General features: G+C 49.9%; 1 protein-coding gene across 6 annotated transcripts in view; it reads left to right on the top strand.

The window, feature by feature from the left end:
• The first annotated feature begins 283 nt into the window (after nucleotides 1–283).
• LOC130519850 (NACHT, LRR and PYD domains-containing protein 12-like) overlaps nucleotides 284–14,701 on the top strand; it is a 51,223-nt gene continuing 36,805 nt past the window's right edge. For 3 of the 6 annotated variants that reach the window (XM_057023450.1, XM_057023452.1, XM_057023453.1), the window contains exons 1-7: nucleotides 284–2,568; nucleotides 3,783–3,956; nucleotides 4,310–4,483; nucleotides 6,268–6,441; nucleotides 11,560–11,733; nucleotides 12,077–12,250; nucleotides 13,780–13,953. In XM_057023450.1, the coding sequence (XP_056879430.1) occupies nucleotides 776–2,568; nucleotides 3,783–3,956; nucleotides 4,310–4,483; nucleotides 6,268–6,441; nucleotides 11,560–11,733; nucleotides 12,077–12,250; nucleotides 13,780–13,953 (2,837 nt within the window). In that variant the 5' untranslated portion in view covers nucleotides 284–775. Of the gene's footprint in view, nucleotides 2,569–3,782; nucleotides 3,957–4,309; nucleotides 5,405–6,267; nucleotides 6,442–11,559; nucleotides 11,734–12,076; nucleotides 12,251–13,779; nucleotides 13,954–14,295; nucleotides 14,470–14,701 lie in introns of those variants that run through there. The other 3 variants (XM_057023454.1, XM_057023451.1, XM_057023455.1) reach the window with 3 other exon arrangements.

Here is a 14,701-nt window from a genome sequence, read left to right on the forward strand (position 1 = left end):
ATGTAGAGGTGTAATAAAGGCATGGATAGAGTGTAATAAAGGCATGATAGAGGGTAATAAGGCATGGATAGAAGTGTTATAAAGGCATGGATGAGAGCTTCAAAGTGCTGCCGTGAGATGTTTTCACCGCCTGCAGCCAAGCACCATCATAACCACTAACGTCATTAAAATGTCGTAATTTAGAGTTAACTGTTACCAAGACACACAGGAAGTGGTCTGACTGAGGAGGCATGCTTAGGGTTAGGGTTAACCCATCCTTCCAGATGAGCTGCACCGTCTTTTCTTGGAATGGAGGTTTGTCTCCTATCAAGTTCAGAACTCATGATCAACCCTTCGGACCTGCTGAGACCCGCCACCACTTTCATTGTTTTTCCTGATCTGGAATCAGTGAAACTTGATCCAGTCTGAAACTTTGAGCGTCAGATCTCAACAGCAGCATCAACAGCAAATTGCTGCAGCGTCAGTCTGAAAGAATTCCAGTCGTACCTGCTTTAAAAGCTCTTCTGAGTTCTTTACTTAAGTTTTTGGGATTGTTTTACTCCAGTGATGCTGTTCTTGTCTTTTTGAAATGTGAAGCCCAACTGGACCTGAGAAGAAGATAAACTGTAAAACATCAGCTCAAAGCACTCTGGAATAAATATATAATATATTCATATCTGCTGAATATATCGACTAACACATGTGCATGTATATTTTGCTTTAAGGTCCCACATGTGAACACGTCCCCATCGGCTCTTATCAATCAAACCTTCAGTCAAACCTGAGGAGCAAGTTTATGTGTGTGCAGGAAGGCTGTGATGAGAAGGCAGACGAGCAACGGCTGGACGACGTCTACACACAGCTGTACGTCACCACCGGTGGCGACATACACATCAATGCTCAGCACGAAGTCACTCAGATTGACATGGTTGGGAACCCTTCAGACACAGAACAACCCATTAGTCCCAGTGACCTGTTTACACCTCCAGCTGGGAAATATAAACCCATAAGAACTGTTCTGACCAACGGAAATGCAGGAATTGGCAAAACCTTTCTAATCCGCAAGTTTGTGTTGGACTGGGCAGAACAACGAGCCAATCAAGACGTGCATCTCATATTGCCGTTCACCTTTCGCCACCTGAACCAGTTGAAGAAGAAAGACCGATCCTTGGCTGAACTCACTCATAAATGCATCCAAGAGTCCAGGGCCATTCAAATAGAGGCTCTTAACAGCATCTTTACAGCTCTGCAGTCATCAGGAGACGCCAATTTTGACAATTGTAAATTCAAGCTTCTGTTTATCTTGGATGGGCTGGATGAGAGCCGACTAGAAATGGACACCAGAACCAATGAATTCCAGGAGGCGGATATAGATGTGAAGGCACCGTGCTCGGTGGAGGTCCTGCTCACAAACCTCATTAACAGAAGTCTTCTCCCCTCCGCTCGACTCTGGATAACCACGAGGCCCGCGGCAGCCAATCAGATCCATCCGGATTTTGTGGACATGAGGACAGAGGTGCGAGGGTTTACTGACGAGCAGAAGGAAGAGTACTTTAGGAGGAAGTTCAAGGAGGAGGAGCAGGCGTGCAGGATCATCTCACACATCAAGGCATCTCGAAGCCTCCATATCATGTGTCACATCCCAATCTTCTGCTGGGTCACTGCAAAGGTTTTTGAGGATGTGTTGAAGATGCGAGAAGAGCTGCCCAAGACTCTCACAGCGATGTACATCTACTTCCTGGTTGTTCAGTCCACACAGAAAAACAAGAGAGGAGACGGGAAAGCTCCACAATGGAGTCCAGAGAGCTGTGAGATGATTCCAATTCTGGCAAAGCTGGCATTTGAACAACTGCAGAAAGGCAATGTGATCTTCTACGAGTCCGATCTAAGAGACTGTGGCATCACCGTCAGGTCGGCTGATGCCTACTCAGGAGTGTTCACGCAGATGTTCAGAAGGGAGCGAGGACTGTTCAAGGAGGAGGTGTTCTGCTTTGTCCATCTGAGTGTTCAGGAGTTTCTCGCTGCTCTTCATGTACATTTGAAATTCACCAAGTCTGGCACCAACATACTGTCAAAAAAAACAACCTTATTACGTTATTTATGCTCTAAACTGTTCAACACCAAAATCAAACAGGCTGATTTTTACCAGTGTGCGGTGGACGAGGCCTTGCAAAATGAAAAAGGACACCTGGACCTGTTCCTGCGGTTCCTTTTGGGTCTTTCTCTGCCGACCAATCAGGCTCTTCTACGAGGTCTAATTAACGGTGAAGGCAGCTCAGAGCCCAATCAGGAAATCATTGGCTACATCAAGAGGAAGATTGGAGAGAATCTGTCCTCAGAGAGAATCATCAACCTGTTCCACTGTCTGAACGAGCTGAACGATAGTTCACTGGTCCAGGAGGTTCAACAGAACCTCAGATCCAGAAGATTGACAACAGAAAGTCTCTCCTCTGCTCAGTGGTCAGCTCTTGGCTTCATATTACTGTCCTCAGGACAAGACCTGGAGATGTTTGACCTGAAGAAATACTCTGCTTCAGAGTGGGTTCTTCTGAGGCTGCTGCCAGTGGTCACAGCCTGCAGAAAAGCCCTGTAAGTGTTCTGCAGGTGTTCTGCAGGTGTCTGCAGGTGTCTGCAGGTGTTCTGCAGGTGTCTGCAGGTGTCTGCAGGTGTTCTGCATGTCTCTGCAGGTGTTCTGCAGGTGTCTGCAGATGTCTGCAGGTGTCTGAAGATGTCTCATGTGTCTGCAGGTGTTCTGCAGGTGTTCTGTAGGTGTTCTGCAGGTGTCTGTAGGTGTTCTGCAGGTGTCTGCAGGTGTTCTGCAGGTGTTCTGCAGATATCTGCAGGTGTCTGCAGGTGTCTGCAGGTGTTCTGCAAGTGTTCTGCAGGTGTCTGTAGGTGTTCTACAGGTGTCTGCAGATGTCTGCAGGTGTCTGCAGGTGTTCTGCAGGTGTTCTGCAGATGTCTGCAGATGTCTGCAGGTGTTCTACAGGTGTCTGCAGGTGTCTGCAGGTGTCTGCAGGTGCTCTGCATGTGTCTGCAGGTGTCTGTAGGTGTTCTGCAGGTGTTCTGCAGTGTTCTACAGGTGTTCTGCAGGTGTTCTGCAGGTGTTCTGCAGATGTTCTGCAGGTGTCTGCAGGTGTTGCAGGTGTTCTGCATGTGTCTGCAGGTGTCTGCAGTGTCTGCATGTGTTCTGTAGGTGTTCAGCAGGTGTTCTGCAGGTGTCTGCAGGTGTTCTGCAGGTGTCTGCAGGTGTCTCTGAGGTTCGCAGGTGTTCTGCAGGTGTCTGCAGGTGTCTGCAGGTGTCTGCAGGTGTTCTGCAGGTGTTCTGCAGGTGTTCTGCAGGTGTCTGCAGGTGTCTGCAGGTGTTCAGCAGGTGTCTGCAGGTGTCTGCAGGTGTTCTGCAGGTGTTCTGCAGGTGTTCTGCAGGTGTCTGCAGGTGTCTGCAGGTGTTCTGCAGGTGTCTGCAGGTGTCTGCAGGTGTCTGCAGGTGTCTGCAGGTGTCTGCAGGTGTTCTGCAGGTGTCTGCAGGTGTTCTGCAGGTGTTCTGCAGGTGTTCTGCAGGTGTCTGCAGGTGTCTGCAGGTGTCTGCAGGTGTCTGCAGGTGTCTGCAGGTGTTCAGCAACACGCATCACATCTGGCAGCGTTTTAGGCAGTCGCAGTAGTTACTCCAAGAACTGATTTCATTCCGTATCATTGCACCTTCCGTCCTCATAAAGGTCAACTAAAGAAATAAGCCTGCGTCCCTGATTGTGCAGGAGAGAACCAGAAGGATTTCCTGCTTTCTTCTTCTTTTCTTTTTTCAGGTTGAGTCACTGCAATCTGAGGGAGAGGAGTTGTGAAGCTCTGTCCCCCGTCCTCAGCGCCTCCTCCTCTAGTCTGCTAGAGCTGGACCTGAGTGACAATGACCTGAGGGATTCAGGGCTGAACGAGCTCTCTGTTGGTCTGAAGAGTCCAAACTGCCGGCTGGAGATCCTCAGGTTAGTGCTCCTTATCAGCATCATCAGTTTTTCTAAATGGCAGCTTGAAATTTTGGTTATCTTCCAAAAAGAGGAAATATCTTTACCAAAAATGCCGACCAGCCGACCACTGTTCACTCCCACAGTTTTTAAAATGACTTAGTCTGGTTCTGTTTCCTGTGCTTCGCTCCCCAGTCAGGTCCAGGCCCCGGCACACGACCCAGAACTTTGCATAAATGAGCTGTTAATTAGTGAGCAATGTGTGTGAGTGTGTGTGTGTGTGTGTGTGCGTGTGTGTGTGTGTGTTGTGTGTGTGTGTGGTGTGTGTGTGTGGTGTGTGTGTGTGTGTGTGTGGTGGATGTGCTTGCATGCAGGTTATCGGGCTGTCTCATCACAGCAGAAGGATGTTCTTCTCTGGCCTCAGCGTTGAGGTCCAACCCAACCCATCTAAAAGAACTGGACCTGAGCTTCAACCATCCTGGAGATGATGGAACGAAGCAGCTCTCTGCTCTTCTGGAGGATCCAGAGTTGAGCCTGGAGGTTCTCAGGTAGATGCAAACACCCTCCCTAAAATGAAGACCTGATACTATTTATTGATGAGCGATGTACATCGACTTCCTGGTTGTTCAGTCCACACCGAAAAACAAGAGAGGAGACGGGAAAGCTCCACAATGGAGTCCAGAGAGCTGTGAGATGATTCCAATTCTGGCAAAGCTGGCATTTGAACAACTGCAGAAAGGCAATGTGATCTTCTACGAGTCCGATCTAAGAGACTGTGGCATCACCGTCAGGTCGGCTGATGCCTACTCAGGAGTGTTCACGCAGATGTTCAGAAGGGAGCGAGGACTGTTCAAGGAGGAGGTGTTCTGCTTTGTCCATCTGAGTGTTCAGGAGTTTCTCGCTGCTCTTCATGCACATTTGACATTCACCAATTTTGGCACCAACATACTGTCAGAAAAAACAACCTTATTACGTTATTTAGGCTCTAAACTGCCCAACACCAAAATCAAACAGGCTGATTTTTACCAGTGTGCGGTGGACGAGGCCTTGCAAAATGAAAAAGGACACCTGGACCTGTTCCTGTGGTTCCTTTTGGGTCTTTCTCTGCCGACCAATCAGGCTCTTCTACGAGGTCTAATTAACGGTGAAGGCAGCTCAGAGCCCAATCAGGAAATCATTGGCTACATCAAGGAGAAGATTGGAGAGAATCTGTCCTCAGAGAGAATCATCAACCTGTTCCACTGTCTGAACGAGCTGAACGATAGTTCACTGGTCCAGGAGGTTCAACAGAACCTCAGATCTGGAAGATTGACAACAGAAAGTCTCTCCTCTGCTCAGTGGTCAGCTCTTGGCTTCATGTTACTGTCCTCAGGACAAGACCTGGAGATGTTTGACCTGAAGAAATACTCTGCTTCAGAGTGGGTTCTTCTGAGGCTGCTGCCAGTGGTCAGAGCCTGCAGAAAAGCCATGTAAGTGTTCTGCAGGTGTTCTGCAAGTGTCTGCAGGTTTTCTGCAGGTGTCTGCAGGTGGTCAGCAGATGTTCTGCAGGTGTCTGCAGGTGTTCTGTAGGTGTCTCCAGGTGTTCTGCAGGTGTCTTCAGGAGTTCTGCAGGTGTTCTGCAGGTGTCTGCAGGTGTCTGCAGGTGTCTGCAGGTGTCTGCAGGTGTTCTGCAGGTGTCTGCAGGTGGTCTGCAGGTGTTCTGTAGGTGTTCTGCAGGTGTCTGCAGGTGTCTGCAGGTGTTCTGCAGGTGTCTACAGGTGTCTGCAGGTGGTCTGCAGGTGTCTGCAGGTGTCTGCAGGTGTTCTGCAGGTGTCTGCAGGTGTTCTGCAGGTGTTCTGCAGGTGTCTGCAGGTGTTCTGCAAGTGTTCTCCAGGTGTCTTTAGGTGTCTGTAAGTGTTCTGCAGGTGTCTGCAGGTGTCTGCAGGTGTTCTGCAGGTGTTCTGCAGGTGTTCTGCAGGTGTCTGCAGGTGTTCTGCAGGTGTCTGCAGGTGTCTGCAGGTGTCTGCAGGTGTCTGCAGGTGTCTGCAGGTGTTCTGCAGGTGTCTGCAGGTGTTCTGCAGGTGTCTGCAGGTGTCAGGTGTTCTGCAGGTGTCTGCAGGTGTTCTGCAGGTGTCTGCAGGTGTTCTGCAGGTGTCTGCAGGTGTTCAGCAACACGCATCACATCTGGCAGCGTTTTAGGCAGTCGCAGTAGTTACTCCAAGAACTGATTTCATTCCGTATCATTGCACCTTCCGTCCTCATAAAGGTCAACTAAAGAAATAAGCCTGCGTCCCTGATTGTGCAGGAGAGAACCAGAAGGATTTCCTGCTTTCTTCTTCTATTCTTTTTTCAGGTTGAGTCACTGCAATCTGAGGGAGAGGAGTTGTGAAGCTCTGTCCCCCGTCCTCAGCGCCTCCTCCTCTAGTCTGCTAGAGCTGGACCTGAGTAACAATGACCTGAGGGATTCAGGGCTGAACAAGCTCTCTGTTGGTCTGAGGAGTCCAAACTGCCGGCTGGAGATCCTCAGGTTAGTACTCCTTATCAGCATCATCAGTTTTTCTAAATGGCAGCTTGAAATTTTGGTTATCTTCCAAAAAGAGGAAATATCTTGACCAAAAATGCCGACCAGCCGACCACTGTTCACTCCCACAGCTTTTAAAATGACTTAGTCTGGTTCTGTTTCCTGTGCTTCGCTCCCCAGTCAGGTCCAGGCCCCGACACACGACCCAGAACTTTGCATAAATGAACTGTTAATTAGTGAGCAATGTGTGTGAGTGTGTGTGTGTGTGTGTGTGTTCCACTGCCTGAACGAGCTGAACGATAGTTCACTGGTCCAGGAGGTTCAAAAGAACCTCAGATCCAGAAGATTGACAACAGAAAGTCTCTCCTCTGCTCAGTGGTCAGCTCTTGGCTTCATATTACTGTCCTCAGGACAAGACCTGGAGATGTTTGACCTGAAGAAATACTCTGCTTCAGAGTGGGTTCTTCTGAGGCTGCTGCCAGTGGTCACAGCCTGCAGAAAAGCCGTGTAGGTGTTCTGCAGGTGTCTGCAGGTGTCTGTAGGTGTCTGCAGGTGTCTGCAGGTGTCTGCAGGTGTTCTGCAGGTGTCTGCAGGTGTCTGCAGTTGTTCTGTAGGTGTCTGTAGGTGTCTGCAGGTGTCTGCAGTTGTTCTGTAGATGTCTGCAGGTGTTCTGCAGGTGTCTGCAGGTGTCTGCAGTTGTTCTGCAGGTGTCTGCAGGTGTCTGCAGGTGTTCTGCAGGTGTCTGTAGGTGTTCTGCTGGTGTTCTGCAGCTGTCTGCAGGTGTCTGCAGGTGTCTGCAGGTGTCTGCAGGTGTTCTGCAGGTGTCTGCAGGTGTCTGCAGGTGTCTGTAGGTGTTCTGCAGGTATCTGCAGGTGTTCTGCAGGTGTTCTGCTGGTGTTCTGCAGGAGTTTTGCAGGTGTCTGTAGGTGTTCTGCTGGTGTTCTGCAGGTGTCTGCAGGTGTCTGCAGGTGTCTGCAGGTGTCTGCAGGTGTCTGCAGGTGTTCTGCAGGTGTCTGCAGGTGTCTGCAGGTGTCTGCAGGTGTTCTGCAGGTGTCTGCAGGTGTTCTGCTGGTGTTCTGCAGGAGTTTTGCAGGTGTTCTGCAGGTGTCTACAGGTGTTCTGCAGGTGTTCTGCAGGTGTACTGTAGGTGTCTACAGTGTTCTGCAGGTGTTCTGTAGGTGTCTACAGGTGTTCTGCAGGTGTCTGCAGGTGTCTGCAGGTATCTGCAGGTGTCTGCACGTGTTCTGCAGGTGTTCTGCAGGTGTTCTGCAGATGTTCTGCAGGTGTTCTGCAGGTGTTCTGCAGGTGTTCTGCAGGTGTTCTACAGGTGTCTGCAGGTGTTCTACAGGTGTTCTACAGATGTTTTGCAGGTGTCTGCAGGTGTTCTGCAGGTGTTCTGCAGGTGTTCTGCAGGTGTCTGCAGGTGTCTGTAGGTGTTCTGCAGGTATCTGCAGGTGTTCTGCAGGTGTTCTGCTGGTGTTCTGCAGGAGTTTTGCAGGTGTCTGTAGGTGTTCTGCTGGTGTTCTGCAGGTGTTCTGCAGGTGTCTGCAGGTGTCTGCAGGTGTCTGTAGGTGTTCTGCAGGTATCTGCAGGTGTTCTGCAGGTGTTCTGCTGGTGTTCTGCAGGAGTCTGCAGGTGTCTGTAGGTGTTCTGCAGGTATCTGCAGGTGTTCTGCAGGTGTTCTGCTGGTGTTCTGCAGGAGTTTTGCAGGTGTCTGTAGGTGTTCTGCTGGTGTTCTGCAGGTGTTCTGCAGGTGTCTGCAGGTGTCTGCAGGTGTCTGTAGGTGTTCTGCAGGTATCTGCAGGTGTTCTGCAGGTGTTCTGCTGGTGTTCTGCAGGAGTTTTGCAGGTGTCTGTAGGTGTTCTGCTGGTGTTCTGCAGGTGTCTGCAGGTGTCTGCAGGTGTCTGCAGGTGTTCTGCAGGTGTCTGCAGGTGTCTGCAGGTGTCTGCAGGTGTTCTGCAGGTGTCTGCAGGTGTTCTGCTGGTGTTCTGCAGGAGTTTTGCAGGTGTTCTGCAGGTGTCTACAGGTGTTCTGCAGGTGTTCTGCAGGTGTACTGTAGGTGTCTACAGGTGTTCTGCAGGTGTTCTGTAGGTGTCTACAGGTGTTCTGCAGGTGTCTGCAGGTGTCTGCAGGTATCTGCAGTGTCTGCACGTGTTCTGCAGGTGTTCTGCAGGTGTTCTGCAGATGTTCTGCAGGTGTTCTGCAGGTGTTCTGCAGGTGTTCTACAGGTGTCTGCAGGTGTTCTACAGGTGTTCTACAGATGTTTTGCAGGTGTCTGCAGGTGTTCTGCAGGTGTTCTGCAGGTGTCTGCAGGTGTCTACAGGTGTCTGCAGGTGTTCTGTAGGTGTCTGCAGGTGTCTGCAGGTGTCTGCAGGTGTTCAGGAACACGCATCACATCTGGCAGCGTCTTAGGCAGTCGCAGTCGTTACTCCAAGAACTGATTTCATTCCGTATCATTGCACCTTCCGTCCTCATAAAGGTCAACTAAAGAAATAAGCCTGCGTCCCTGATTGTGCAGGAGAGAACCAGAAGGATTTCCTGCTTTCTTCTTCTTTTTTTTTTTTCAGGTTGAGTCACTGCAATCTGACGGAGAGGAGTTGTAAAGCTCTGTCCCCCGTCCTCAGTGCCTCCTCCTCTAGTCTGCTAGAGCTGGACCTGAGCGACAATGACCTGAGGGATTCAGGGCTGAACAAGCTCTCTGTTGGTCTGAAGAGTCCAAACTGCCGGCTGGAGATCCTCAGGTTAGTACTCCTTATCAGCATCATCAGTTTTTCTAAATGGCAGCTTGAAATTTTGGTTATCTTCCAAAAAGAGGAAATATCTTGACCAAAAATGCCGACCAGCCGACCACTGTTCACTCCCACAGCTTTTAAAATGACTTAGTCTGGTTCTGGTTCCTGTGCTTCGCTCCCCAGTCAGGTCCAGGCCCCGACACAGGACCCAGAACTTTGCATAAATGAGCTGTTAATTAGTGAGAAATGTGTGTGTGTGTGTGTGTGTGTGTGTGTGTGGATGTGGATGTGAATGGTGGTTGTGTGTGTGTGTGTGTGTGTGTGGATGTGGATGTGAATGGTGTTTGTGTGTGTGTGTGTGTTGTGTGTGTGTGTGTGTGTGTGTGTGTGTGTGTGGTGTGTGTGTGTGTGTGTGTGTTGTGTGTGTGTGTGGTGGATGTGCTTGCATGCAGGTTATCGGGCTGTCTCATTACAGCAGAAGGATGTTCTTCTCTGGCCTCAGCGTTGAGGTCCAACCCAACCCATCTAAAAGAACTGGACCTGAGCTTCAACCATCCTGGAGATGTTGGAACGAAGCAGCTCTCTGCTGTTCTGGAGGATCCAGAGTTGAGCCTGGAGGTTCTCAGGTAGATGCAAACACCCTCCCTAAAATGAAGACCTGATACTATTTATTGATGAGCGATGTACATCTACTTCCTGGTTGTTCAGTCCACACTGAAAACAAGAGAGGAGACAGGAAAGCTCCACAATGGAGTCCAGAGAGCTGTGAGATGATTCCAATTCTGGCAAAGCTGGCATTTGAACAACTGCAGAAAGGCAATGTGATCTTCTACGAGTCCGATCTAAGAGACTGTGGCATCACCGTCAGGTCGGCTGATGCCTACTCAGGAGTGTTCACGCAGATGTTCAGAAGGGAGCGAGGACTGTTCAAGGAGGAGGTGTTCTGCTTTGTCCATCTGAGTGTTCAGGAGTTCTCGCTGCTCTTCATGTACATTTGAAATTCACCAAGTCTGGCACCAACATACTGTCAGAAAAAACAACCTTATTACGTTATTACGCTCTAAACTGTCCAACTCCAAAATCAAACAGGCTGATTTTTACCAGTGTGCGGTGGACGAGGCCTTGCAAAATGAAAAAGGACACCTGGACCTGTTCCTGTGGTTCCTTTTGGGTCTTTCTCTGCCGACCAATCAGGTTCTTCTACGAGGTCTAATTAACGGTGAAGGCAGCTCAGAGCCCAATCAGGAAATCATTGGCTACATCAAGGAGAAGATTGGAGAGAATCTGTCCTCAGAGAGAATCATCAACCTGTTCCACTGTCTGAACGAGCTGAACGATAGTTCACTGGTCCAGGAGGTTCAACAGAACCTCAGATCTGGAAGATTGACAACAGAAAGTCTCTCCCCTGCTCAGTGGTCAGCTCTTGGCTTCATGTTACTGTCCTCAGGACAAGACCTGGAGATGTTTGACCTGAAGAAATACTCTGCTTCAGAGTGGGTTCTTCTGAGGCTGCTGCCAGTGGTCACAGCCTGCAGAAAAGCCGTGTAAGTGTTCTGCAGGTGTTCTGCAAGTGTCTGAAGGTGTTCTGCAGGTGTCTGCAGGTGTCTGCAGGTGTCTGCAGGTGTTCAGCAGGTGTTTTGCAGATGTCTGCAGGTGTTCTGCAGGTGTCTGCAGGTGTCTCCAGGTGTTCTGCAGGTCTGCAGGTGTCTGCAGGTGTCTGCAGGTGTTCTGCAGGTGTTCTGCAGGTGTTCTGCGGGTGTCTACAGGTGTTCTGCAGGTGTCTACAGGTGTTCTGCAGGTGTTCTGCTGGTGTTCTGCAGGAGTTTTGCAGGTGTTCTGCAGGTGTTCTACAGGTGTTCTGCAGGTGTCTGCAGGTGTCTACAGGTGTCTGCAGGTGTCTCCAGGTGTTCTGCAGGTATCTGGAGGTGTCTGCAGGTGTCTGTAGGTGTCTGCAGGTGTCTTTAGGTGTCTGCAGGTGTCTGCAGGTGTCAGGTGTTCTGCAGGTGTCTGCAGGTGTCTGCAGGTGTTCTGCAGGTATCTGGAGGTGTCTGCAGGTGTCTGCAGGTGTCTTTAGGTGTCTGCAGGTGTCTGCAGGTGTCAGGTGTTCTGCAGGTGTCTGCAGGTCTGCAGGTGTCTGCAGGTGTCTGCAGGTGTCTGCAGGTGTTCTGCAGGTGTCTGCAGGTGTCTGCAGGTGTCTGCAGGTGTTCAGCAACACGCATCACATCTGGCAGCGTTTTAGGCAGTCGCAGTAGTTACTCCAAGAACTGATTTCATTCCGTATCATTGCACCTTCCGTCCTCATAAGGTCAACTAAAGAAATAAGCCTGCGTCCCTGATTGTGCAGGAGAGAACCAGAAGGATTTCCTGCTTTCTTCTTCTATTCTTTTTTCAGGTTGAGTCACTGCAATCTGAGGGAGAGGAGTTGTGAAGCTCTGTCCCCCGTCCTCAGCGCCTCCTCCTCTAGTCTGCTAGAGCTGGACCTGAGTAACAATAAGCTGAGGGATTCAGGGCTGAACAAGCTCTCTGTTGGTCTGAAGAGTCCAAACTGCCGGCTGGAGATCCTCAGGTTAGTGCTCCTTATCAGCATCATCAGTTTTTCTAAATGGCAGCTTGAAATTTTGTTTATCTTCCAAAAAGAGGAAATATCTTTACCAAAATGCCGACCAGCCGACGACTGTTCACTCCCACAGCTTTTAAAATGACTTAGTCTGGTTCTGGTTCCTGTGCTTCGCTCCCCAGTCAGGTCCAGGCCCCGACACACGACCCAGAACTTTGCATAAATGAGCTGTTAATTAGTGAGCAGTGTGTGGTGTGTGTGTGTGTGTGTGCATGTGTGTGTGTGTGTGTGTGTGTGTGTGTCTGTGTGTGTGTGTGTTGTGTTTGTGTGTGGTGGATGTGCTTGCATGCAGGTTATCGGGCTGTCTCATCACAGCAGAAGGATGTTCTTCTCTGGCCTCAGCGTTGAGGTCCAACCCAACCCATCTAAAAGAACTGGACCTGAGCTTCAACCATCCTGGAGATGATGGAACGAAGCAGCTCTCTGCTGTTCTGGAGGATCCAGAGTTGAGCCTGGAGGTTCTCAGGTAGATGCAAACACCCTCCCTAAAATGAAGACCTGATACTATTTATTGATGAGCGATGTACATCTCCTTTCTGGTTGTTCAGTCCACACTGAAAAACAAGAGAGGAGACGGGAAAGCTCCACAATGGAGTCCAGAGAGCTGTAAGATGATTCCAATTCTGGCAAAGCTGCCATTTGAACAACTGCAGAAAGGCAATGTGATCTTCTACGAGTCCGATCTAAGAGACTGTGGCATCACCGTCAGGTCGGCTGAGGCCTACTCAGGAGTGTTCACGCAGATGTTCAGAAGGGAGCGAGGACTGTTCAAGGAGGAGGTGTTCTGCTTTGTCCATCTGAGTGTTCAGGAGTTTCTCGCTGCTCTTCATGTACATTTGAAATTCACCAAGTCTGGCACCAACATACTGTCAGAAAAAACAACCTTATTACGTTATTTACACTCTAAACTGTTCAACACCAAAATCAAACAGGCTGATTTTTACCAGTGTGCGGTGGACGAGGCCTTGCAAAATGAAAAAGGACACCTGGACCTGTTCCTGCGGTTCCTTTTGGGTCTTTCTCTGCCGACCAATCAGGTTCTTCTACGAGGTCTAATTAACGGTGAAGGCAGCTCAGAGCCCAATCAGGAAATCATTGGCTACATCAAGAGGAAGATTGGAGAGAATCTGTCCTCAGAGAGAATCATCAACCTGTTCCACTGTCTGAACGAGCTGAACGATAGTTCACTGGTCCAGGAGCTTCAACAGAACCTCAGATCTGGAAGATTGACATGAGAATGTCTCTCCTCTGCTCAGTGGTCAGCTCTTGGCTTCATGTTACTGTCCTCAGGACAAGACCTGGAGATGTTTGACCTGAAGAAATACTCTGCTTCAGAGTGGGTTCTTCTGAGGCTGCTGCCAGTGGTCAGAGCCTGCAGAAAAGCCCTGTAAGTGTTCTGCAGGTGTTCTGCAGGTGTTCTGCAGGTGTTCTGCATGTGTCTGCAGGTGTCTGCAGGTGTCTGCAGGTGTTCTGCAGGTGTTCTGCAGGTGTTCTGCAGGTGTTCTGCAGGTGTCTGCAGGTGTTCTGCAGGTGTCTGCAGGTGTTCTGCAGGTGTCTGCAGGTGTCTGCAGGTGTCTGCAGGTGTTCTACAGGTGTACAGGTGTTCTGCATGTGTCTGCAGGTGTTCTGCAGGTGTCTGCAGGTGTCTGCAGGTGTCTGCAGGTGTTCTGCAGGTGTCTGCAGGTGTTCTGCAGGTGTTCTACAGGTGTGCAGGTGTTCTGCGGGTGTCTGCAGGTGTTCTGCAGGTGTCTGCAGGTGTCTGCAGGTGTCTGCAGGTGTCTGCAGTGTCTGCAGGTGTCTGCAGGTGTTCAGCAACACGCATCACATCTGGCAGCGTTTTAGGCAGTCGCAGTAGTTACTCCAAGAACTGATTTCATTCCGTATCATTGCACCTTCCGTCCTCATAAAGGTCAACTAAAGAAATAGCCTGCGTCCCTGATTGTGCAGGAGAGAACCAGAAGGATTTCCTGCTTTCTTCTTCTATTCTTTTTTCAGGTTGAGTCACTGCAATCTGAGGGAGAGGAGTTGTGAAGCTCTGTCCCCCGTCCTCAGCGCCTCCTCCTCTAGTCTGCTAGAGCTGGACCTGAGGGACAATGACCTGAGGGATTCAGGGCTGAACAAGCTCTCTGTTGGTCTGAAGAGTCCAAACTGCCGGCTGGAGATCCTCAGGTTAGTACTCCTTATCAGCATCATCAGTTTTTCTAAATGGCAGCTTGAAATTTTGGTTATCTTCCAAAAAGAGGAAATATCTTGACCAAAAATGCCGACCAGCCGACCACTGTTCACTCCCACAGCTTTTAAAATGACTTAGTCTGGTTCTGGTTCCTGTGCTTCGCTCCCCAGTCAGGTCCAGGCCCCGACACAGGACCCAGAACTTTGCATAAATGAGCTGTTAATTAGTGAGCAATGTGTGTGTGTGTGTGTGTGTGTGCGTGTGTGTGTGTGTGCGCGCGTGTGTGTGTGTGTGTGTGTGTGTGTGTGTGTGTGTGTGGTGGATGTGCTTGCATGCAGGTTATCGGGCTGTCTCATCACAGCAGAAGGATGTTCTTCTCTGGCCTCAGCGTTGAGGTCCAACCCAACCCATCTAAAAGAACTGGACCTTAGCTTCAACCATCCTGGAGATGTTGGAACGAAGCAGCTCTCTGCTGTTCTGGAGGATCCAGAGTTGAGCCTGGAGGTTCTCAGGTAGATGCAAACACCTCCCTAAAATGAAGACCTGATACTATTTATTGATGAGCATGGAGACCTTCCAGACGTTCGGTGGTTCAAGCAGCACATTGTGAGATCTGAACCACCTCTGAGCAGAGAGATGTGATGCTTTCTGGACCTTCAGGGTACGAGAACCCACGTAAGGGAGAATAAAAGGGTCACGTCAGAGATACAAAAAGATCAGGTGATGCCAGCACAACCATCTGGG

This window comes from Takifugu flavidus, unplaced genomic scaffold (assembly GCF_003711565.1).
Source record: "Takifugu flavidus isolate HTHZ2018 unplaced genomic scaffold, ASM371156v2 ctg229, whole genome shotgun sequence".
NCBI lineage: Eukaryota > Metazoa > Chordata > Actinopteri > Tetraodontiformes > Tetraodontidae > Takifugu > Takifugu flavidus.